Source organism: Colobus angolensis, unplaced genomic scaffold (assembly GCF_000951035.1).
Source record: "Colobus angolensis palliatus isolate OR3802 unplaced genomic scaffold, Cang.pa_1.0 Scaffold7, whole genome shotgun sequence".
In the NCBI taxonomy this organism is placed as follows: Eukaryota; Metazoa; Chordata; class Mammalia; order Primates; family Cercopithecidae; genus Colobus; species Colobus angolensis.
The window spans coordinates 6,387,541-6,410,702 of record NW_012120709.1 but is presented as its reverse complement, the minus strand read 5'-3'; the positions used below and the strand labels follow the sequence as shown (position 1 = coordinate 6,410,702).

At 34.4% G+C, this 23,162-nt stretch overlaps 1 protein-coding gene across 2 annotated transcripts in view; it reads right to left on the bottom strand.

Moving 5' to 3' along the window:
* The window catches only part of CNTN5 (contactin 5), a 1,321,567-nt gene that overhangs the window by 274,500 nt on the left and 1,023,905 nt on the right, over positions 1–23,162 (bottom strand). For both annotated transcript variants that reach the window (XM_011926604.1, XM_011926603.1), the window contains 3 exons: positions 21,509–21,645; positions 20,228–20,357; positions 17,801–17,951 (listed from right to left, as the gene is read on the bottom strand). In XM_011926604.1, the coding sequence (XP_011781994.1) occupies positions 17,801–17,951; positions 20,228–20,357; positions 21,509–21,645 (418 nt within the window). The remainder of the gene's footprint in view (positions 1–17,800; positions 17,952–20,227; positions 20,358–21,508; positions 21,646–23,162) is intronic.

Below are 23,162 nucleotides of genomic sequence, written 5' to 3'. Positions count from 1 at the left end.
TTGTTGAATTATTTGTATTTTAAAGATAATTTTAGAAGTTTGGAAAGTTTCTTTTCCCCTTGTAGATACTAAGATATTTTTAAAAATCATGAATACATGTTATATGTTATCAAACGCTTTGAGAGGACCTCATGATTTGAATTTTTAATGTACTAAATTATATTAGTTGGTGCTTCCATGTTAAACCAAATTGGTTTCCAGTATGCAACTCAACTTACTTATGTAGCTTCTTTTGTAGATATTATACTCTATTTACAATTTTTTGATATAAAATATTTTCCTTTAATAAAGGTTTTCACATCTTTAGTGGGAAACAATTAAAATTTCATATAAACAGTCCAGTAATAAATTTTATGATTTTTCAGCTATCATTTTTCCTTACAATTGGTACATATTGTCATGTTGCTTTCCAAACTATATCTTGATTTAGATTTGACTTATCAGTGGATCCCAGAGAAGCAGCTACAGAGGATCCAGATTTCAGTTCAGCAGCACTTCCTTCTATTAGGCTTCCTAATAGCTCCTGCTGCATCTGGATATATCGTGTGTTGCTGAGGTTTGAGGTATGAATGATTCCATTACCTAGGTGCTGAGCATAGTATCTAATAGTTTTTCAACACTTAATCCCTGCCTCTCCCCACTCAATGTCCCCTATAGTAGTCCCCAGTTTCTATTGGTTTCTATTGTTTCTATCTTTATATTCATAAGTACCCAACCTGGCTAGCACTTGAAGAACTGCATTGAATACGAGTGCTGATATTGGGCATCCTTGTCTTTCTCTAGTTCTCAAGGCGAATGCTTCCATTGTTTGCCCATTCAGTATGATGTTGGTTGTGGGTTTGTCATAGATGGCTCTTATTATTTTGAGGTATATTCTTTCAATGCCTAGTTTCTTGAGGTCTTTTATCATAAAATGTTGGATTTTATTGAAAGTTTTTCTCTATCTATTGAGAAGATCATATGGTTTTTGTTTTTAATTCTGTTTTTGTGGTGAATCATGCATTTTAAAAGTGTAATTTAAAGTTCTGGGATACATATGCAGGATGTGCAGGCTTGTTACATAGGTAAACCTGTGCCATGGTGGTTTGCTGCACCTATCAACTCATCACCTAGGTATTAAACCCAGCATGCATTAGCTATTTTTCCCAATTCTCTCTCTCCTCTCCACTCCCCAACCCAACTCAGTGTATGTTGTTCCCTTCCCTGTGTTCATGTTTTCTCATGTTCAGCTCCCACTTATAAGTGAGAACATGCAGTGTTTAGTTTTCTATTCCTGCATTAGTTTGCTGAGGATAATGCCTTCCAGCTCCATCCATGTCCCTGCAAAGGACATGATCTTGTCCCTTTCTATGGTTTCATAGTATTTCATGACATATATGTACCACGTTTTCTATATCCAGTCTATCAATGAAGGGCATTTGGACTGATTCCATGTATTTGCTATTGTGAAGAGTGTTGCAACGAACATACACATGCATGTATCTTTATAATAGAATAACTTGTACTCCTTTGGGTATTCACCCAGTAATGGGATTGCTGGGTCAAATGGTGTATTTGGTTGTAGGTCTCTGAGGAATCGCCACACTGTCTTACGCAGTGGTTAAACTAATTTATATTCTCACCAACAGTGTAAAAGTGTTTCTATTTCTCCACAGCCTAACAAGCATCTGTTGCTTTATAACTTTTTAATAACAGCCATTCTAACTGGTACGAGATGGTATCTCATTGTGGTTTTAATTTTCTTTTCTATAATGATCAGTGATGTTGAGCTTTTTTGCATATGTTTGTTGGCTGCATGTACAGAATGGGAGAACATTTTTGCAATCGGTCTATCTGATAAAGGTCTAACATCCAGAATCTACAAGGAGCTTAAACAAATTTACAAGAAAAAAACAAACAACTCCATTAAAAAGTGGGCAAAAGATATGAACAGTCTCTTCTCTAAAGAAGACATACATGTGATCAACAAACATATGAATCACATTTGTTGATTTGCATATGTTGAACCAACTTTTCATCCCAGAAACACCTACCTACCTAATCAGGGTGAATTGACTTTTTGATGTGCCTTTAGATTCGGTTTGCTAGTATTTTTTTGAGATGTTTTGTTTTTTTAATTAGGGATATTGGCCTGTAACTTTCTTTTTTGTTGTTCTTTGCCAGGTTTTGATATTAGAGTGATGCTGGCTTCACAGAATCACTTAGGGAGGAGGCCCTCCTCTTTGATATTTTGGAAACGTTTCAGTAGAATTGGTGTCGCTCTTTTTTGTATGTCTGGTAGAATTTGCCAGTGAACTCATCTGGTCCCGAGTGCTTTTTGGTTGGTAGGTTTTTATTACTGATTGCATTTTGGAACTGGATACTGGTCTGTTCAGGCTTTTAATTTCTTCCTGATTCAATCTCGGGAGAATGTGTGTTTTCAGAAATTTATGCATTTAATCTAGATATTCTGATTTGTGTGCATAGAGGTGTTCATAACAGTCTGTGAGGATCTTATGTATTTCTGTGGGATTGGTTGTAATATCACCTTTGTCATTTCTTATTGTGCTTATTTGGATGTCCTTTCATTTTCTTTGTTAATTTAGCTAGCAGTCTGTCAATTTTGCTTATCCTTTTAAAGAACCAACTTTTGGTTTCATTGATTCTTTGTATGAATTTTTGTTTCTCAATGTTTTATTTAGTTCTGCTCTGATTTTAGTTATAATTTTTCTTCTGCTAGCTTTGGGTTTAGTTTGTTTTTGTTTATCTAGTTCCTCTAGGTATGATGTTAGATTGTTAGAGATCTTTCTCATGTTTCAAAGTAGGCATTTAGTGCTGTAAACTTCCCTCTTAACACTGCTTTTCAGAAATGTATCCATTTTTTGTAATATTCTGGTGTGTGTATATAAAGGTATTCATAATAGTCTCTGAGGATTTTATGTATTTCTGTGTGATTGCTGGTAATGTCATCTTTGTCATTTCTGATTGTGCTTATTTGCATAGTAGAGATTTTGGTATGTTGTTTCTTTCATTTATTTCAAAGAATGTTTTTTATTTCTGCCTTAATTTTGTTGTTTTACTCAAAATCATTCAGGAGCAAGTTGTTAAATTTCCATGTAATTGAGTAATTTTGAGAGATCTTCTTGGTATTAATTGCAATTTTTATTCCACTGTTCTTGGTATGATTTCTCTTTTTTAATTTATTAAGACTTGCTTTATGGCCAAGCATGTGGTTGATTTTGGGAGTGTGTTTTGTGTGCAGATGACAAGAATGTATACTGTGTGGTCAGTGGGTATTCTGCAGATTTCTATTAAGTCCAATTGGTCCAGTATCAAGTTTAAGTCCAGAATTTTTAAATTATTTTTCTGTCTTGATTATCTGTCTAATGCTCTAAGTAGGATGTTGAATTCCCCCACTATTGTTGTGTGGCTAAGTCTTTTTCTAGGCCTAGAAGTAGTTGCTTTACAAATTTGGGTTCTCTAGTATTGGATGCACATATATTCAGGATAGTTAAGTCTTCTTGTTGAATTGAACCCTTTATCATTATATAATATCACCTATGTTTATGAGGGTGATTGGCTTGTGTTTTTACTTCTTATATTGTCTTTGGCAAATTTTGTTGTTAGGGTTATTTCTCTCTTTTCTATACTGTGAAATAACTGTGTACAAATGGTATCGTTTGTTCTTATTTTCTTTGGTAGAAATTTCTACTGATCATTTATGCCTTGACTTTTTTGGTGTATGTTTGAAGGTTTTTAACTACTAATTTAATAGTTATGAAACTATTTAAATTTTTCAATTCTTCTTGAGTCAGTTCGAAATATCATTTTTTATTTATCCATTTAATCAAGTCATCCAATTTTTTGTCATTTATTTATCATGTTCTTTTATTTCCTTTGCATCTGTTTACAGCATCTGTGCTTATTTTTCATTTTTGCTCTTAATATTTTCTATATCTATTGCCAATTTTTTGATTACTACAGATATGTTTATTTTCTTGGTCCTCTGAAAGTATTTGACTTTACCAGTCTTCAACTGTGTTTATATTTGTTTGTAATTTAATTTTGAATTTATTATTTTATTGCCTTTAAGTTCAGTTTCATATGTTTGTTTCCTAATTTCTTAAGATAGAAGCCCAGCTCATTCATTTTCAACTCCCCTCTTTTGTAACATAAATATGTAGAGCTATAAATTTTCCCTTATATTCTGAAATACAAGGAATATGTTTGAGATTCCCCACTCTGATAGTGGGGAGATTTTATGCTATCTTTATACTCCTTCTTGTATAGTCTATTTTTCTGGTATTGATACAGTCAAACAAGTTTTGGAGGGGGTGGTTAGTATTATATGAAACATTTTTCCAATTAACTTTCAACTTTGTTGTTTATTTTGTTTAAAACAAAGCTCCTACAGATAATTGCTAGATTTTTATCTCTACTTCAGTATTCACAGTAATTTCTGGTATATTTGGCTTTTCTGAATTATTTTATGCTTTCTATTGTCATATATATATATACATACACACACACACAGACACACACATATATACACACACATACATATATATGTGTATATATATCCCTCTGTTTTTTGTTGGTATATGTATATATATCCCTCTGTTTTTTGATTGGTTAACTTTTCATCATATTTCTTTCTTTAACTAGTTTGGAAATAGGGCATCTTATTTCAATGCTTTTACTGGTTGAACTAAAAATTTAAACATGTTTAAACATAGCAAATTTTGAATTTATGTATTCATTTATTTTCAAAGAATTCAAGCATCTTAGAATTTTTTTTTTTTTTTTTTTTTTTTTTGAGACGGAGTCTTGCTCTGTCGCCTGGGCTGAAGTGCAGTGGCCAGATCTCAGCTCACTGCAAGCTCCGCCTCCCGGGTTTATGCCATTCTCCTGCCTCAGCCTCCCGAGTAGCTGGGACTACAGGTGCCCGCCACCTTGCCCGGCTAGTTTTTTTGTGTTTTTTTTAGTAGAGACGGGGTTTCACCGTGTTAGCCAGGATGGTCTCGATTTCCTGACCTCATGATCCACCCATCTTGGCCTCCCAAAGTCCTGGGATTACAGGCTTGAGCCACCGCGCCCGGCCGCATCTTAGAATATTTTAACTCCAAATACCGCATGATATTATTGTGTTCAGGTTTTATTTTTTTTTTTTTATTTTTTGGTCTTGGAGGAATAAAACATAACCTTGTCTTATGTAACAACTTTTGTTTATCTTTAACTACATATTGATGCTTTCGTCGCTTTTCATTCTTTGTTGCACCTTAAGTGCTTAGGGTCATTTTCTGTTTGGGACTACATTAATTACATCCTTAGGCTGATGTTTTCAGGTCATCCAGGAAGTATAAATTAGAGCTTTTGGCCTACAGCTGCAAAACCTACGGGGAGGATTTCCCACACCTCAGTCCCCAATCAGTGCTGATACATAAGACAGATAATTTTCTTTATGGTTCTCTGAGAGGGCTGGTTTATTTCAAGCTTACCCTTATGCTCTAGGAGTAGCTTTTGTGGGTCCAGTCGCAATGAGGAATATGTTCTAGGCTTTGTCTGCTTCCTTCTAGACTAGTAACTCATAAAATCCACTGCCCAATGTCAGTAGGTTTACCGACTGCCCTTAAGGTGAAAGCCAGCTCCAATGCAAGGCTTACCTCCAGGGTAAGGTTAGCGCTTAGGTTTTGAAGTTTCCTTCCAGCTTCTTGCTAGCTCGTTGTTGAAACAAGGACATTTACATAATATTTATTTACGTATTTTATATTTAAGTAATCACTTTAATTCTTTTCTCTTTGGTAGACAGAGTAATTTGTGTGCATTTTTCTATAAAATAAACAAATATGATTTAAAAAATTAAATATATTAATTCAAAAAGATATGAATTGAGTCTTTCAAAGACTACCTTTTGGCTACTAAGTTAAGCATGAACTCAATCAGTGCATTCAAGTTCTTCTTAATTTGTCTTCAGCTATTCAATTATTTCAGCATATTTTTCATTTCGACACAGTCTACACCCTGGACAAATATTAGTATTTACTTTCCCAAAAGTGTCTTGAATTCATAACTAGTTTTGCAAATTCTGAAGTTTCTTCCTAAAATATACTCTGTCCCTCTGTGTTAAAATCCTATTCCAAGACCACTTCAAATGGCAGTTCCCCCAGGAAGCTTACCTTTTATCTAGATTTTATTTTCTTCTTTCTTAACTCTCAAAGTTTTTTGTATGGTACATAGACTGAGAACAGGTTTTAGATTCAAACAGAATTGAAACACTCTCATTTTGGCTCTGTTACTTGCTACGTGTGTGTGTGCTTAGACAATCTCTCTATGATTTAATTATTTATAACCAGGATTATTATATATTCTTTAAAATATTTTCTTATTTTGAGGACTTCAATAAAGTAATACATATATAAAAATACCCAGTACTCAGTCAGTTCTAGGTATTTTTATTATTACCTTAGTTTGTCCTGTTTTATAGGTATCTATATTAGTTTTATTTTCCACTAGACAGGTGCCTCCTTGGGGGATGGGATTCTCTTACTTATCTTGGTATGAATTGGCATAGTGTCTTATATCCAGTATATGTTGAAGAAAGTTTACTTTTTATGGAAATAAATTGAATTGAATATAACTGTTCATAGACCATGTGTCTGTGGCATGAGGGTGAAGGAGTTTTGGGAATGCTATCCCGAAATATGAAGTTTTGTTGTGCTGATTACTTTAAATTGAAGGCACCTGGGGACCAGCAGCTGTGAGCAGAGGTTTTCTCTGAATTTTTCTTATTTTTTTTGATACCAGATACTCCAGAAAAAATTCAGTTCATCCTAGATCTCCTCTCCAGGAAATTCATCATTGTGGGAGATTGACATGTATCACAGAAAAACAGACCAGAAGTTAGCACCACACCCAGAGAGAATTTCTCACAGGTTATCACCTGCTCTGTGGGCCCATTCATTCTGTCCCCAAACTAATTTACTCCCCTCCAAGTTGCATATATCCCACCACCCCTCTCTCCTATGAAAATGATATATAAGATTCTAAACTCCTTCGGGTTACTGGGTACTCACTTTTCTTTCTGTGATGCCCCTGTGCACACAATCAATTTGTATGCTTTCTGTCCTACTAATCTGTCTACTGTCAGTTTATTTCATAGACTCAGTTACTGAACCTTCAGAGGGTAGAGAAAGAAAGGGTTTCCCTCTCCATCAAGGAAAAGGAGAAGTATGGATAGCATTTGCAACTGGAAAGAGAGAGAAACAAAATTATATTGGTATCTTGAAAACTCCAGCTATTAACTAATGACATAGTTATCATCTTAAAATGTATAGGTATTTTATTATCTATCAATCTATCTCCCTACTTACCTACCTACCTCTTTTTTTTTTTTTCTTCCAGAAACCACACTGTCATTAGAATACAGAGATGTAAGCGTGTGAATGATGAAATCTGTGTACATTATATTTTATGGAAATGATGTGCAGATTATTTTCATTTATAGTCAAGGTTATCATTGTACTATGCTCTAATCTGTAACCATCCCTCTAATTCTCATTATAAATTAACCAAAGTTAAATTAGATCATGATTTATGCAAAACCTGAAAAGAAGTGACTATGTAATTCTCAGAGGATGCTAAAAGTCTCCACTGTACAATGCTTTTTTTCTAAACATCCTCAGAATCTTCTGTCTTCACTATTTTATATTCACTGAAGAGTCACTTGGGGAGGTAGTAGGATCAGTCAGGAGCATGTACTTAGATGCTTGAATTCCCAAGTATTTTAGATGCTGTTTGTATTAAGGACAAATTAAGCTGAAAGTTGTAGTCTGGGGGGCTTTTGGAAAAGAAAAGCCTGTGAGCAATTAATGACTTGTTCACGTTGTGCTTATGTGGAGAGCACAACCGAGCAACTTGTGAAGCAATTTATAGTAACTGGGGTAAATGAACCATGCTTAGAAGTAGAATCTATGAACTGATTCTGAAACTGGTAATTAGCTAGAGACGTAAGACGTAAAGTCAAAAACTGGAGGTGCTCATAGTACAACAGAACCAGACTTCTTTTGTTGTCATTTTCAGCTTAATTTAACTGAGTTTCTCAGTGTTACCTCCCATTGGGAGTTAAGACTTATTCTATTCAACATTTAAGAAAAAAGTGAAATCTAGAAAAAAACTGGTGGTATGGTCAAGAAAAAGAAAATATTTGAAGGGCTTTAAAGAGGAGTGTTTAGGTTTACCATCACCCTGGATTTGGAAAATATTAGGAACTGATATTTTGGGGGTTCTTGATGTGTTTATCTTCTGATCTTCTGTGTTTAAGTGGACGCCATTAATTTAGATATTTGTGATCATTGTTATACTATGTAAACACACTGCTGAAAATTGAATTATTTGAAAATGTGAGAATTCTTTTCCCATTCTCATTCAACTATTTGGCATAGTGTGAGTACATCGTTATTCAATAAATTTGCATTATTTTGGGTTATTAATTCTCTGGAAGAGACTAAGCTTAGAAATATGGATGGTATGGTTTACATGTTTGTCCCCTCCAAACCCTATGTTGAAATCGGATTCCCAGTGTTGGAGATGGGGTCTGGTAGGATGTTTATATGTTTGTCCCCTCCAAACCCTATGTTGAAATTGGATTCCCAGTGTTGGAGATGGGGCCTGGTAGGAAGTGATTAGATGACGGATTCAGATCCCTTGTGAATGGCGTAGCATCATCCCCTGGGTGATCAGTGAGTTCTTGCTCAGTTCACTAAATATGTGGTTGTTTAAAATACTCTGGGACCTCTTCATATCTCTTTTTTTTTTTTTTTTTTTTTACAGAGTTTTGCTCCTATTGCCCAAGCTGGAGTACAATGGTGCGATATCAGCTCACTGCAACCTCTGCCTCCTGGGTTCAAGCAATTCTCCTGCCTCATCCTCCTGAGTAGCTGGGATTACAGGAATGTGCCACTATGCCCAGCTAATTTTTTGTATTTTTAGTAGAAACAGCGTTTCACCATGTTTGTCAGACTGGTCTCGAATTCCTGACCTCAGGTGATCTGCCTGCCTTGGCCTCCCAAAATTCTGGGATTACTGGCGTGAGCCACTGCATCGGCCTTCCTATCTCTTTTACTCCCACTCTAGCCATGTGAGGCACCTGCTTCTGCTTCACCTTCCACTTTGCTTGTAAGTTTCCTGAGGTCCTCACTTGAAGGAGATGCTGGCATCCCACTTCCTGTACAGCCTGTAGAACTGTGAGCCAATTAAACCTCTTTTCTTTATAAATTACCATGCCTCAGGTATTTCCTTATAGTGATGCAAAACAGAAATGCATAAAATGTTTTTTACAATTATCTATAATCCTCTTCTTAGAGAAAACCTGTGAACAATTAACTGCACTTATTTCCAGTATTTTTAAAGTATTTGTGTGCATGCATGCATTTTTCTCTTCAAATGAAATTTGTACCGTGTTCAGTGATTTCTTCCATTGATAATATACCATCATTTTCTCATTGTCCTTAAATATTCATCAAAAACATAATTAAAAATCCCACAGTGGGCTGGGCACAGTGTCTCACACGTATAATCTTAGCAATTTGGGAGGTCAAGCTGGGAGGAGTGCTTAAGCCCATGAGTTCAAGACAAGCCTGGGCAACATAGTGAGACCCCATCTCTACCAAAGCAAATTAAAAAAAATTGCCAGGCATGGTGGTGACAGTGTGCTCTTGTGGTCCCAGCTACTTGGGAAGCTGAGGTGGGAGTAATGCTTGAGCCTAGAAGGTCGAGGTTGCAGTGAGCTGTGTTTGCACCACTGCACTCCAGCTTGGGTAACAGTGTGAGACCCTATCTCAATAAAAACCAACAAACCTACAATGCTTCTACAATATATCTATTTTTCGTTACTTTAATCTTTAATTTTTCCTATTGGACTACGACTACGTTTACTTGCATTGTCACCACGATTTAGAATGCTTTTAGCTTTTTGCTTTGCGACTCCTGATATTTATTAACTTATCTGTACACACACCCGCACACACAAATAATTTTTTTGTATTGTACTTAAGCATGATGATGATTCTTTTTCTATTTGCTTGACATCTTGTTACCAAATTTATGACTATAATTTAACCATCATGTTTAACGTGTGTTTGTGCTTTAAACTCTCTTGCGCTCCTATGTCTACAGGCCACTTTTGCCAGTTGGTAATATTTTCAGTTTTATTTGTCTCTTTTTTCTCTCAGTGTTCCAGAATCTCTTCCCCAAATATTAATCTTTAGGTCAGTTAGGTAAACAGCTGTAGTCAAATGCTCAAGCTCTACTAACGCTGTAATGAAACTTTACTGGACTGAGGTGAGATGTTTGTCAATTCCCATTCTCTAGTCCTTAGGCATATCCAGAGGTAAATTTACTCCTGAAAAATTAGAAACAGTATATAGTCTTTCTTTTGCTAGAAGTAGTACATGGAATTACATAATTTCCAGAATTCATGAATTTCAATATTTTTCCTCTGTATCATTATCTGTTGACATTATGTTTTACTTACTAATCACTTGAAATCCTAATATTTATGCCTTCTCTCACCCCATTGATGGATTCATAATGTTCAAAAAAGTTTTGGATCAGTTCAGATGGGGTGGAATACGGACATAGCATCTTACACCTCGCAAAGCAGCTTCTGTTGGGAGGGAGGTTCAAGCCAGCTTCTATAGTAAGACACAATTTCTGAATTTAGTAGATACTTCTACATAAAGTAGAAGTGAGTAAAATTTTTCCTCTGCTGGTTTCTTAATTGACTTCACTAAAGTTTCAGAGGTCTAGGTTTCAATGACTCATTGATAATTTCTTAATTTAGCTCATTTCTATATGAAGTGGTGATTCCTCCTGGAAGTAAATAATTTGTTCATCTATATTCTTAATTTCCAATGCTGCTATGACTGTATTTTCTTTTTATATTTTTCTAATAAAACATAATAAAATGCTAATGATTTACATTGTAAAATTTTCCCTAATAAAAAAATTAGCATTCTAAGGAAAAGATGAAGAAGGTGAATCAGGCAGAGTCTTGTGCAGTTAGCTTTCACTGAAATCAGGAAGCCAGTATCTTAATCTCATCATAACGAATGTAAGGCCATTTGCTCCTCATCCCCTTAAGTTCATGGGTAGGAAACAGCAAGTAACCATCCCTGAGTACTAAGGCATCTTATACTGTAAGCAGTTTATAGTTACTAAATCTTATAAATTCAGATATAAACCTTTCTTCCTTTAGGTAAATAATGCCATTTAATCATTTTATTTCTTTTGAAAACATAGATATTAATTCACAAATAAATTCAAATTATACATTCTTGATTTATGAATGCTAATTTTCCCTCATTATACAATTTCTTAGACACTGAGGAAAACCCAGATACCTACAGTTTGTATTGTTTTATGTTCTTAATATGTAAAAGACATTGTCACAGAGGAAACAACAAAACAGCTTGTTCATTAGCGAACACAGCATGTAGGTGGAAACAAAGGGACAAAAACAAGACCCTAATTATACCCATGAATTCCTCTTCCACAGATAAAGTAAGAAGACCTTGCTTTCTTCTCAGTAACAGTGTCCTTTAGGGCTTTTGTTAAGAACAGATTTTCCCATATGTCTCTGAGTCAGTATGTGAGCTTCATCATTGTTGCCTAATAAACACAACATGAATTCCCACTGGAAGTCAAATAATGGGTATTTCAAGTACAATTTTCTACGCGTGTTAAATGAGTAAGTTGAAAATTTTGCCTTTCGGAAGCTCCTTTAGTGAGCAGGGGGCCATTATGTCAGATTTTGGACAAGTCTTTGCTTAGATTACAGTCCCATAAAATAAAAATTATTCTATAATACTGCCCCTCCAAAGGATAATTTATTTTTTTGTATGAGGATTTCTTAAGCACCCATTTGAATTATAGTCCATTATCTCCGTAACTGTTACCTTACACTGCCTGGACATAAAAACTAGTGCTTAAAATATGTTGAAATTTCAGTAATTGTGAATAATTTTAAATGTATATGACATATTCTGTGAGGTTCAACAATAGTTTATATATGCACTTATGGAAACAAAATCAACATGTCTTTATCAAAAACTACTTCATTTTAGCTACGATTGTCTTTGTCTACAAAAAGTACAGGAAATTGAACATGTAATAAGGAAGACTTAATATTTGTGCACTGCTGGAGTGCTTCTGGATGATTATATTTTAACAAAAGTTAATGGCCAAGTAATGGAAATAATGAGCTGGAGTGAAAATCCAATATAAGTTTGATGAGCAGAACATTCTGAATGAAAGTCTACTAGAGGAGAAAATCCCTGTGGAATATTTTACTTCCTAGTACTTCTGGAGTTTATTAGTTTTAGTATGAAAATGGACATGACTGATACAGAAACCTAAGTGACTATGTGCCAATGATCTTCAAAAGTGAAAGTGATGGGGGAAAACCTGGAGATCCCTTAAAGAAAAACAGTAAAACAAACAAACAAACAAATAAACAAACGAAAAACAAGTCTTTAATATACTTCATTTCTATTTCCGTTAACTCCCTATGTCTATTTATCTATTTGCACATGGCCTATAAAATGGTAATGGAACAAGTCTATGTTTGGTCTGCTAGGACAGGAACCTATTCCAAGGACACTGAACTAGAAATAGGTAAAGGTGATGAGATAGTCAATGCCAGGAAAAGATGACGACAGGTTTGGGGCTCTGATGAACAAAGAATGGTGATTTGGGGACACAGATTGATGAATAACAAGTTTATGACACAAAAGATGTAAAGGACTCCTTTAGTCCTTGGAAAGAAATCTTAGGTATCCTTTTCCTTAATGACTGGAGAAAGAAAGGAGAATGGTAAGCATTTCCAAACTACTGATAACTGAAATGGATGCCAGTATTCTAAGATTCAAAGGTACAAATTATGTTAATATGGTTAGGCTTTGTGTCCCCACCCAAATCTCATCTTGAATTATAATCCCTATAATCCCCACATGTCAAGGGAGAGATCAGGTAGAGGTAACTGAATCATGGGAGTAGTATTCCCCATGCTGTTCTCATAATAGTGAGTTCTCACACGATCTGATGGTTTTATAAGGCACTCTTCCCCCTTGCTTGGCACTTTTCCTTGCTGCCTCCTTGTGAAGAAGGTGCCTTGCTCCTGCTTTGCCTTACGCCATGATTGTAAGTTTCCAGTGGCCTCCTCAGCCATGCTAAACTGTGAGCCAATTAAATGTCTTTCCTTTATAAATTACCCAGTCTTGGGCAGTTCTTTATAGGAGTATGAAAATGGCCTGATACAGATACCATCGTTATCACATTACCACCACCACCACCACCATCATCTTCATCAGTATCATTATTATTTTACATAACATTCACTGAGTACTGAGTAGATGTCATACACTAGGCAATGTATTTTACATGCAAAATTTCATTTAATTCTCACAACCCAATCAGCTTAGTCTTTTAATTTAGTAAGATAATAAATTAGGTAACTTGTTGAAACCTCATAATCTGCAGGATAATCATGGCAAGTAAGTCCTCTTTTTATACACTGGTTTATACTTTTAGCAACAATATTGACGTGCTTTGCAAATTATAAATGCTATGCACTCATAAGCAGTCATCATCATTATTAGTAATAATGTGATTTACTATCTGAAGAGAGCACATACTGATCATTCTGTGATATAAGTAACAAACAAATGTAAATATATCTTAGCTCTGAAGTAATCCATTTTCTTGTATATTTTAGGTCTATCATTTAGGGTCAAATGAATGAAATGTTTGGTAATACAGAAGCAGGCAACAAATTTGTTAATGATATTTTTTCTAAAAGTCATATTATGTTCTAGTTATTATCAAATTTTCAACTTTAGAACAATGATTTCTAAATTTCCTTAGCGAAACAGATACACATAAAAAATACTGTGTTTTGAAGATACTCAGCCCTCAACAAAACAGAGAAAACTAAACCAGGCAGATTTGCTCAAAACATGGCAGAAAAAAATGAGCCAAATGGTTATTTGGCACTCTGTTGATAAATGATTAACTATAACCTTCAGTTGTTCTATCACTTTCAATCATTTTATTTACAATTTAGAGTTAAATTTTAGTAACGCTAAATTAAATTTACCTTCGAGATTTTCTGACATATTTTCAGATGATTAGATTACGTTTTCCTGCAATTAAAACCATATATTACATTTTTATGCCATTGCTCTGGACATAATTTTATGCTATGAAAGCAATTGATATATCTTGTTTTTTTAAAAAAATATTTCTTTTTGATCTTATTTTACTATTATTTTTGAGACAGGGTTTTTCTCTGTCATCCAGGCTGGAAATCAGTGGCATGATCATGGCTCAGCTAAACCACTCAGGCTCAACCCATCCTCCCACCTCAGCCTCTTGAGTAGCTGGAACTACAGGCATTCACCACCATGCCTATTTATTTACTTTGCTTTTTGCAGAGACAGGAGTCTTGTTGCACAGGTTTGGTCTGAAACTCGTGGGCCCAAGTGATCCTACCATCTTGGCCTCCCAAAGTGCTGGGATTATAGGCCTGAGAGCTGTACCTGGGCTGTATGTCTCCTTTATAATATTCTATTATGTTAATTCCTTTTCCCCAATATAATATTATTATTCATTTCTTATATAGAAACTGCCATTTGCTGTTTCAATAGTTCTTTGGAATGAACCCAAAATAACAAAATTTGTAATGAAGGACAATGTTACTTCAATCAACATTTTTGTCTCAATTGTTGTAGGTTGGATGAGTGGGGCACATATTTGATGTAGATCATATGAATGATACTCATATTTATATTCCAAAATAAACCATGATTTGAATCTGCAAACCCAATGTAAATTATAAATTAAAAAATGACACAAACTTTTTTAAGTCTTAACAGTTTTCTAACACCTCTGTTTCCATTTAAATTTACATTTAGGGCTGTAATCAAATGGTTGGTGTGCATTATAACAAAGAAGCAATCTAAGATTTCCAGAAGAAAATAAGTTGTCATTGTAACTGATACTTCTTTTAAAGAATGTCAGATATAGACATTTGAAATTGTTAAATTTCTATTCATAATTTTAGAATGTATGATTTTTCAACTGTCTTCTTGTATTATGGAATTCTTTTTATTTCTGTTGAAATCTTAGCCTCTTAAATAATATTAAGTATTTTTTTTTTGTAGCGAACTAGATTTTTCTTTTTAAAACCTAGGACTGCCATATATGGTAACAAGTCGTTCAATAGTAAAAATGGTGTTTTTTAAGTGTGCCTGCCAATTTTAAGAATAAAAATGCACTATATATCTGGGATTTGTCATTAAATAAAGCTGGTTTTTTGACCTAAAACATATAGATCAAGGTAGGCAGAATGCTAAGGAAATGTAGCCCAGTCTTGCTTTTACTTGAATAAATAAAAAAATTTTTACATTTCAGCCTTCTTCCTAAACAACACTTTGACCAGAAGTAGTGACATATAGAAAAAAATTAGTGATCTGAGTTTCAGGTCAATGTATCTTTCTCACTAACCCCAAGGGTTAACAGTAAAGAAAGAAAGAGAAACAAGAAAGCTGAAAAATTCATGAACTGTATTTTTCAACATCTGAAAAATAAAACATTTAATATGCTTATGTTGTTGTAATAGAATACTCATAATCCTGTTACTTCTCTCAATACTTTTGCTTTGGGAAAAGAGGTTCCACCCTAATTTTTTAAACTCACCATGTGACATTTGTGAACAGTTGATGAAGAACATTCTTATTGTGAACTGAAATAAATAGAACAAACCTCACATGCCACCCAGAAACATAAAACAAAGTCATGCATTTCAGATAGAATGTTTTGCACAGAGAAGGCATATATATTTTCATGACATTGTGAACTTTTAATACATTCAGAAAAAATAATCTAGCAGTGTACATTATTTGTTCCTACTATGCAACAATTTTCTTCTACTTTAATTAGGTTTGTGCAATTTTTAAAAAATCACATTACTGTGAGCAGCAATCTACTAATATTCAATCATTTTCTGATCAGTTCAATCATAGGCAACAACGATCTCACAATTTGTCATTTGCTACCCACCCCCAACCTGAGAATGAGAAATTCCTTTTAAAACAAGTTGCACGATGTTGGGGCTCAGAACATGATACCCCAGAATATGGCACAGAGTACTTTGACCTGAAGAAGATTGAAAGGACCTGGGAAGCAGGATCTTTCTGAATTTCTCCCATCTATCTGTTTCCCACTCATCTTTCTCTCCTGCGGAGAATGACAGAAACCAGAATTCTCTCCCCCAAGGCAGATCATAGAAACTATAACTTCCCTTCCCCAAAGCAAGCTATAAAACCTAGAAAGATTAACCTTCTCCCTTCTCCCTCGAATTATCTCATATGACAGGTGACTCGTCCTACACCTGGAGGAAAGGAATACCACACAAAAAGTCCAAGAAGAATCTGAACAGATAGGCCTTGCTGGGTTTCCCCACTCAGTCTATAACCATTAGATCACATCCTTTTTGTCCAATCATATTTCTACATGGCTCTCTATTCTTCATTGAACCTAAGCATAAAAAGAGTTCTCTCTAAGTCTTTGGGTCATTTCTGAAGGCTCCTGTGTCACACAAAACTTCGAGTAAATAAATGTGTTATGTTTTTCTCTTGTTAGCCTGTCTTTTGTTACGAGTGTCAGCCTTGACCCTTATGATAGGTCTATTGGTGTATAAGAGTGCCAACAATGACCCATCCCAATCCCAGATGATCACCCTTTTCAAGAAGTATAGATCTTTTGGTCTAAATTGAAGCCAGTATTCCAAAAATTATTTCATCTGCAATAGACTGTTTAAATCAATGTTTCTCAGATTTGATGGAAAACAAAAATACTTTTTTTAAAATTTTTCAAAATGTTTCAATGTTACTTAGGAAGTTATTCAAGTGAACCGCTAATGCAGACTTAAATTATTTTAATTACATTTTATGTAGATTGAGACAAACATAAAACAAGTAATAAACTCCTTATACTTCTAGATCAATTAAAATCTAATAGGGTAAAATATCATTTTGACATGATAAAGGATAATATTTTGTCAAAGCTGAATCACCATTCGTCACATCAATATGTCAATAATGGTAGGACATGAAACATTTGAATTCAGCCCAAATAGATTGCCATGTGCTGATCTAATTCCCTCATGAATTTTTCTCCATTTGTAGTCCTGTGATATCCTTTGGCTTTAGTTGCCACAGACAAATGTTTACATATTAAATATTCCTCTGCTCATTTCTCATTTGCCTATGGCACTAAAAATAATCCTACACTATTTTGCCTAAATATGACCTGGATAAAAAGACAAGCATTGGCATAAATATCACATGAAAGTATTGTGTCATGATTATCTAGAAGGTTCACATATGTTTTTATCATTTGTATTATTAAAATCAAATTAAAACAAAACACTTAAAACTCATCACAGATTATTTGTAGACCTCCTAAATGCAGAAGATGAAAAACAAACAAACAAAAATAACTAGTTTAATTAAAGTACACTTTCTTCAAAACCTAGTGAAATTTCCAACTTGTGCTAAAACCTCATGGAGGCAAAGACGACTGACCATTTTGAAGTCAAACTTTGGGTTCTTTTAAAATCGCTATATAGGCAAAGCCATGTTTCAATCAGCTCACAAAATACATCTTATGGTACTGCAAGACTCTTTCTTGCATAGTTTGTGTGTATCACCTGTAACCTCAAAAAAGTCTAATGTTGAACTTGAATTATAAAATAGATTCTAACCTTTTGTTTTCTCTAACTGCTCTGTCTCCTTTCTTCCAAGAGATGGTTGGTTTTGGAGAGCCTTGGGGTTTGCACTCTATGACAACTTCTCGGTCTTTGGTAACAATTATTGTTTTCTTCAGTTGATTCAGTGCAAAAGTGGGAGCCGAAGCTGTTAAAAAAGCAAATGTTAGTCCTACCAGAAGCAATGACAATAATCTCTAATGGACGATTTATGAGGATTTTGCAACTTCTTCTGGGAGGCATTTCCCATAAAATCATAGTATATCTACACATGAAAAAGGCACTAGCTCAAAATTTTACTTATTATTAGTTAATATGTATCTTACTACATTAGCAGGTGATGATGTCACACAACGTAGGATCTACAGATAAAGGCTATTTCAAAAAATGACATGCTTTAATTATGATTACCAAATTCAATTATGAAAGACTAATGAATGACTTTGGCAAAAGAGCAATAAGCTAACCAAGAGAATCCATTTAGGCTTCCTTTGGTAAGATGGAGGTTACCTGTGAAAAATACAATCCTGTGTCTTCCATTTCCCATCTACGAATCTTAATTTATTCTGTATATTACTTTAACATTATAAAACATTAAATTAATTTTTTAAAACTGAGCTATTTGAATTTCAATTAGCAATTTTACTTATAATTTTTCACTTAGGTCTGATCATTTATTAATAATAATATTGTGTATACTATAATTTTTATTAAAACACTTTCGAATCTAAAAGAGAACCTGAAAGATGTCTACAAGTCTAGAGTATCTGTGACATTTATTTTTACCAATCTGATATTATATGTATTTCATATTATATATATAAAATATATAGCAACATAATGCATGTCATAACATTTAAAAAGATATGTATACAATTGAGATAGGTTAAGAGATTTTTTAAAACTAAAAAAATTGGCCTGGCATGGTGGCTCACGTCTATAATACTAGCACTTTGGGAGGTCGAGGTGGGTAGATCCCTTGAAGTTAGGAGTTCGAGACCAGCCTGGCCAACACGGTGAAATCCCATCTGTACTAAAAATACAAAAATCAGCCAGGTGTGGCTGTGGGCGCCTGTAGTCCCAGCTACTTGGGACGCCGAGGCAAGAGAATCACTTAAACCCTGGAGGCAGAGGTTGCAGTGAGCTGAGATGGCATCACTGCACTCCAGCCTGAGCAATAGTGAGACTTTGTCTCAAAGAAAAAATATTGAAAAGCTAAAGAAATTTATGGGGAGACAGTTGCAGGTACTTTTTTTTTTTTTTTTTTTTTGCCTACTGGGAATAGAATTCACAGAAAGTAATTTTGAAAATATTTCTTGTGAATGATAAGGGTTGGATAAATGTTTCAGAGCTACTAACTAGGTGAAGGGTGAATCAGCCTTTTAATTCAGTGCTATTATAGTGTGAGTTGACAAGAAAGTACATTAACATTTAATTGGTTAGAATGAAGGAGATTGAAAGGAAGACTCCTCTATCTATTTTGGATGGATTTGTTGTAATGTGGAGAAATGTCAATGGCAAACATTCATAATTCAACAAATTGCTTTAGGATGTATTATATTTAGCTGATATAAAAATGGAAGGCTCCAAGATTCCTGAGATCTTTGGTGTTTCTCTTAAGTTATGCTTTGATAATTTAAATGGGGAATAGAAAGCACAGTTGGGCTTCTGTCCGCTTTGGAAAGACAATGAGTTAGTATCTTTCTTAACATTACAAACATCCCAGAACCAGTTTAGGAAACAATCAAAGGGGGAAAAGTAAAATTCATTCCAATGGCTCATATATATTTATTCTGGGTAGTCTATTTCCCTGGATTGATTCTTTCCTGTAGTATATAAATAGTGAAGAAATGGAATGCCTGGGTTACATTTTTATCAAGGGTGTAACCCTATGAGATTGTAGTGCCTGGCATCAGGAAGCCTTTCCCTGTTACGTAAGGATGGCATGAGTTGATGCCCCATGAGGGAAGAGTGATTTAGCCTGTGGTCTTGTCTTGCAGGAGCCACACAGCTACTGATAGGAACTGCCTGGGAAATTATTAAGCATTGCTATGGGAGTATGGACAGGCTGCTGGAATTCTACATTCTGATCTCCTATCCTCAAGGCATTCTTCCTTGGAAGTTAACACATATTTCTTCATGTGATTTTTTTAAGTGACATAGCAAAGGTGTATTGCGTAAACCTTTTAAGATTAAAACTAAAGTTAAAAAAACTATACGAACAAAAAGTTATGCGACAAACTATACACAACATAAACCTGTCTACTAAAGTTAAAAAAGAAAATCAGCAAGACATAGTATTTCTTTTCAAGCCATAAAATAGATTTTTACAACCACATCATAAAACTTCAGTATAGTAAAAATTAGAGCATGAAAAGAAGCAAGGTTTATTTTTTTCTATTTATTTACTTTGAAATTGCATACCTAGAATCTTCAGCTCAGCACTAGCGTAAATGGCTCCATACTTATTTTCAGCCAAACACTGATACATTCCAGCATCTGATTGATTCACATTGTGGATCATCAATACTCCATTAACCATCTCAACCCTACTCTGTAATGGAATTAAAAAAAATTAGATCTAGAAGGTAAACAAATAACATGGATTTTATGGGTATTCTCTGCTAGACTGAGAAAAAACAAGTTGGCAATTAATGCAGTTAAACATTATTTGGCCATGCAGCAATGTAAATGTACTGTTCATTATTTTATTATAACATGCATCTTGTAAATTATGGTTATTTATTGGTTGAAAAGAAATTATAATGATATTTTTCTGGAGTTATTCTGGCAAGTTTTACCTTCAGTTTTGTTTTTAAAGTGAGGTGCCTTTTTTTGGTATACTAGTTGAACTTGTGAAATATAATCAGCAGGTGATGCTTTTATTTGCATTGCGTTTACAAAGGGAAAGAAGGATTCATATAGTAGAAAGGATTGAGGTTGTAAACACATGAGATCAAGGTTAAAAATAGCCCAGGTCATAAGAACAATCCCTTTACTATATTGATCCAATGAGGAGTTTGTCATTTTCACTCACTTACCAAAAAACTAACACAAATTGAAAACTGCCTTGTGAATAGATTCTAGATAAAATTATGGGTCAGACAACATACTTCTGTATCAGAAGAAAGTTAGTATAAAAGACAAAAAATTGAGCATGTGCAAATTAAGGTAACCCTAAGTCAAGAGCAAATTTCAAAAACAAATTTTAACTTTAAAATGTTAAACAACCAGACATCTTGTCTACTTAATGCCAAGCAAATAATTACAAAAAATATCTTAGTTGGCAATGCCTTGTCTATCAACAAAGATGCCAAGTAATATTAGGTGATATCTAAAGGTCAGCTACAAATGGAAATAAGTCTATGATAATCATTGATAGTTTCATAAAAATTTATAGGATTGAAAACATTTTAAAGAAATACCATATTACCAAAAAATGTAATGAGGGAATTAAAATAAAAAATGCTTATATATTTGTTATGTTTCTCACTCAAAATATATTAAAATAGATGACTGCTATATCTCAGACATTGAGCTAAATTCTCAGTTAATCCCGATAACATTCATCCTTAACACAAACACGTCCTATATTATGAATCAGAAATAGGAAAAGGCTTTCAATAAGACTAAAGAAGCCTAGTTGGTCCTATGTGAAATCTTGCTAACATTACAATAGAACAGGTTAAAATCTCCCAACAGTACCTGAGATGAGAGGGGTACTCCATTCTTCAGCCAACGATACGTGGGTCTGGGTTTTCCAGTAGCCTTACATTCCCATCGGAGAGGGCTCCCACTGTCTAACTGAGTATCATTCAGTTTTTCTACCCAGTGTGGGTAGGCTGTAAGTATGTAAGCAGTAAACAAGGATGATTTCATTTCTCAAACACCTTACCACATTAAAAATTTACATGGAAAAATTCAATGTACTTTTTTAAAAGCAAATCATTCAACCATAGGTATTTTGAAGAAGAATGGCATTGTGCTACACACAAAATTCTATTTCCTGTACCCCCCAAAAATAGCAGTGAAGATATTTTAATAATATAAAATGCTATTGTAACTATGCAAAGTCTTCTTTTTGTTTTGGACTTCAAGTAGTTTTGTTATCCCCAAGGCACCCGAACCAGTTTAATAGGAAGTCAGGTACTAGAGTCATTGCTCTTTCTACAGCATTAGCACGGGTAGAAATATACAGTGTAACTACTCAACTTGTTTCTGTCTCTCTCTCTCTCTATATATATAACACCTGAATGACTTTGGAAAAATGATTTGTGAATCCAGATTTTAGTGTAAAATTTTTCTTAATTTACATTCTTGCAATATAATTTTTTTATGTTTGCAAAAATGTTAGAGGAAACTTTATTTTATTAAGAATGAGATAGTGTTGTAACTATATGAAATCTTAAAATACAAGTTAAAGTTCGTTTCCACTATTGGCCAATTTTTAAGGAAAATTGTTGAATAAAGCTGACTCTCTACAAATATTCTGTTTAAAACAAAGAAATACATATAAAAATACTGCACTGAATTTATTATTTCTAACAAAATTTTTGGCAAAAACTATAAAATATTTATATGTGCTACTGAGGGCTTTTGTCATTCATTCATTTATATGTTCATTCAGATATGCTACATAGTCCTTGTTCGATCTTAGAGGCTATTAAGAATATAGAAACAGAGAGGTTCTACACTTAAAGAGTTTTCGCTGTGGTAGAGGTGGTCTAATGTCATTGCCAAGGGAAAGGAGAGTATATGAAAAAAGATGTGTTAAACAACTGCACATTGGACCTGGGACAGTGGCTCATGCCTGTAATATCAGGAATTTGAGAGGCCAAGGCAGAGGGATTACTTTAGCCTGGGAATTCGAGACCAGCCTAGGCAACATGGGGAGACCTTGTCTCTACTAACAATACAAAATATTATCCAGGTGTGGTGGTGCATGCCTATGGGTCCAGCTCCTTGGAAGGTTGAGGCATGAGGACTGTTTGATCATGGGAGGTTGAAGCTGCACTGAGCCATGGTCATGCTACTGCATTCCAGTTTGGGTGACAAAGTGAGAACCTGTCTCAAAAAAGAAAAATAAAAAATAAAGAAAGCTACACACGCATGTCAGAATAGTGGGTATAAAGGAGTAGCAGATGTCCCAAACCAAAGCCAGTTTAGAAGGGAGGAGAAAGAGCAGAAAGAACTCACATTTATTAAATGCTAGTCCTAGCCATTACCATGTCCTAGACACTGAGCTAAATTCTCAATCCCTGTAACATTCACCCTTAAAATAAACATGTCCTATTTTATGAATCAGATAACTTTTGACCCAAAGAGATTAAAGAAATTTACCCAAGGTCACAAAGTTAGT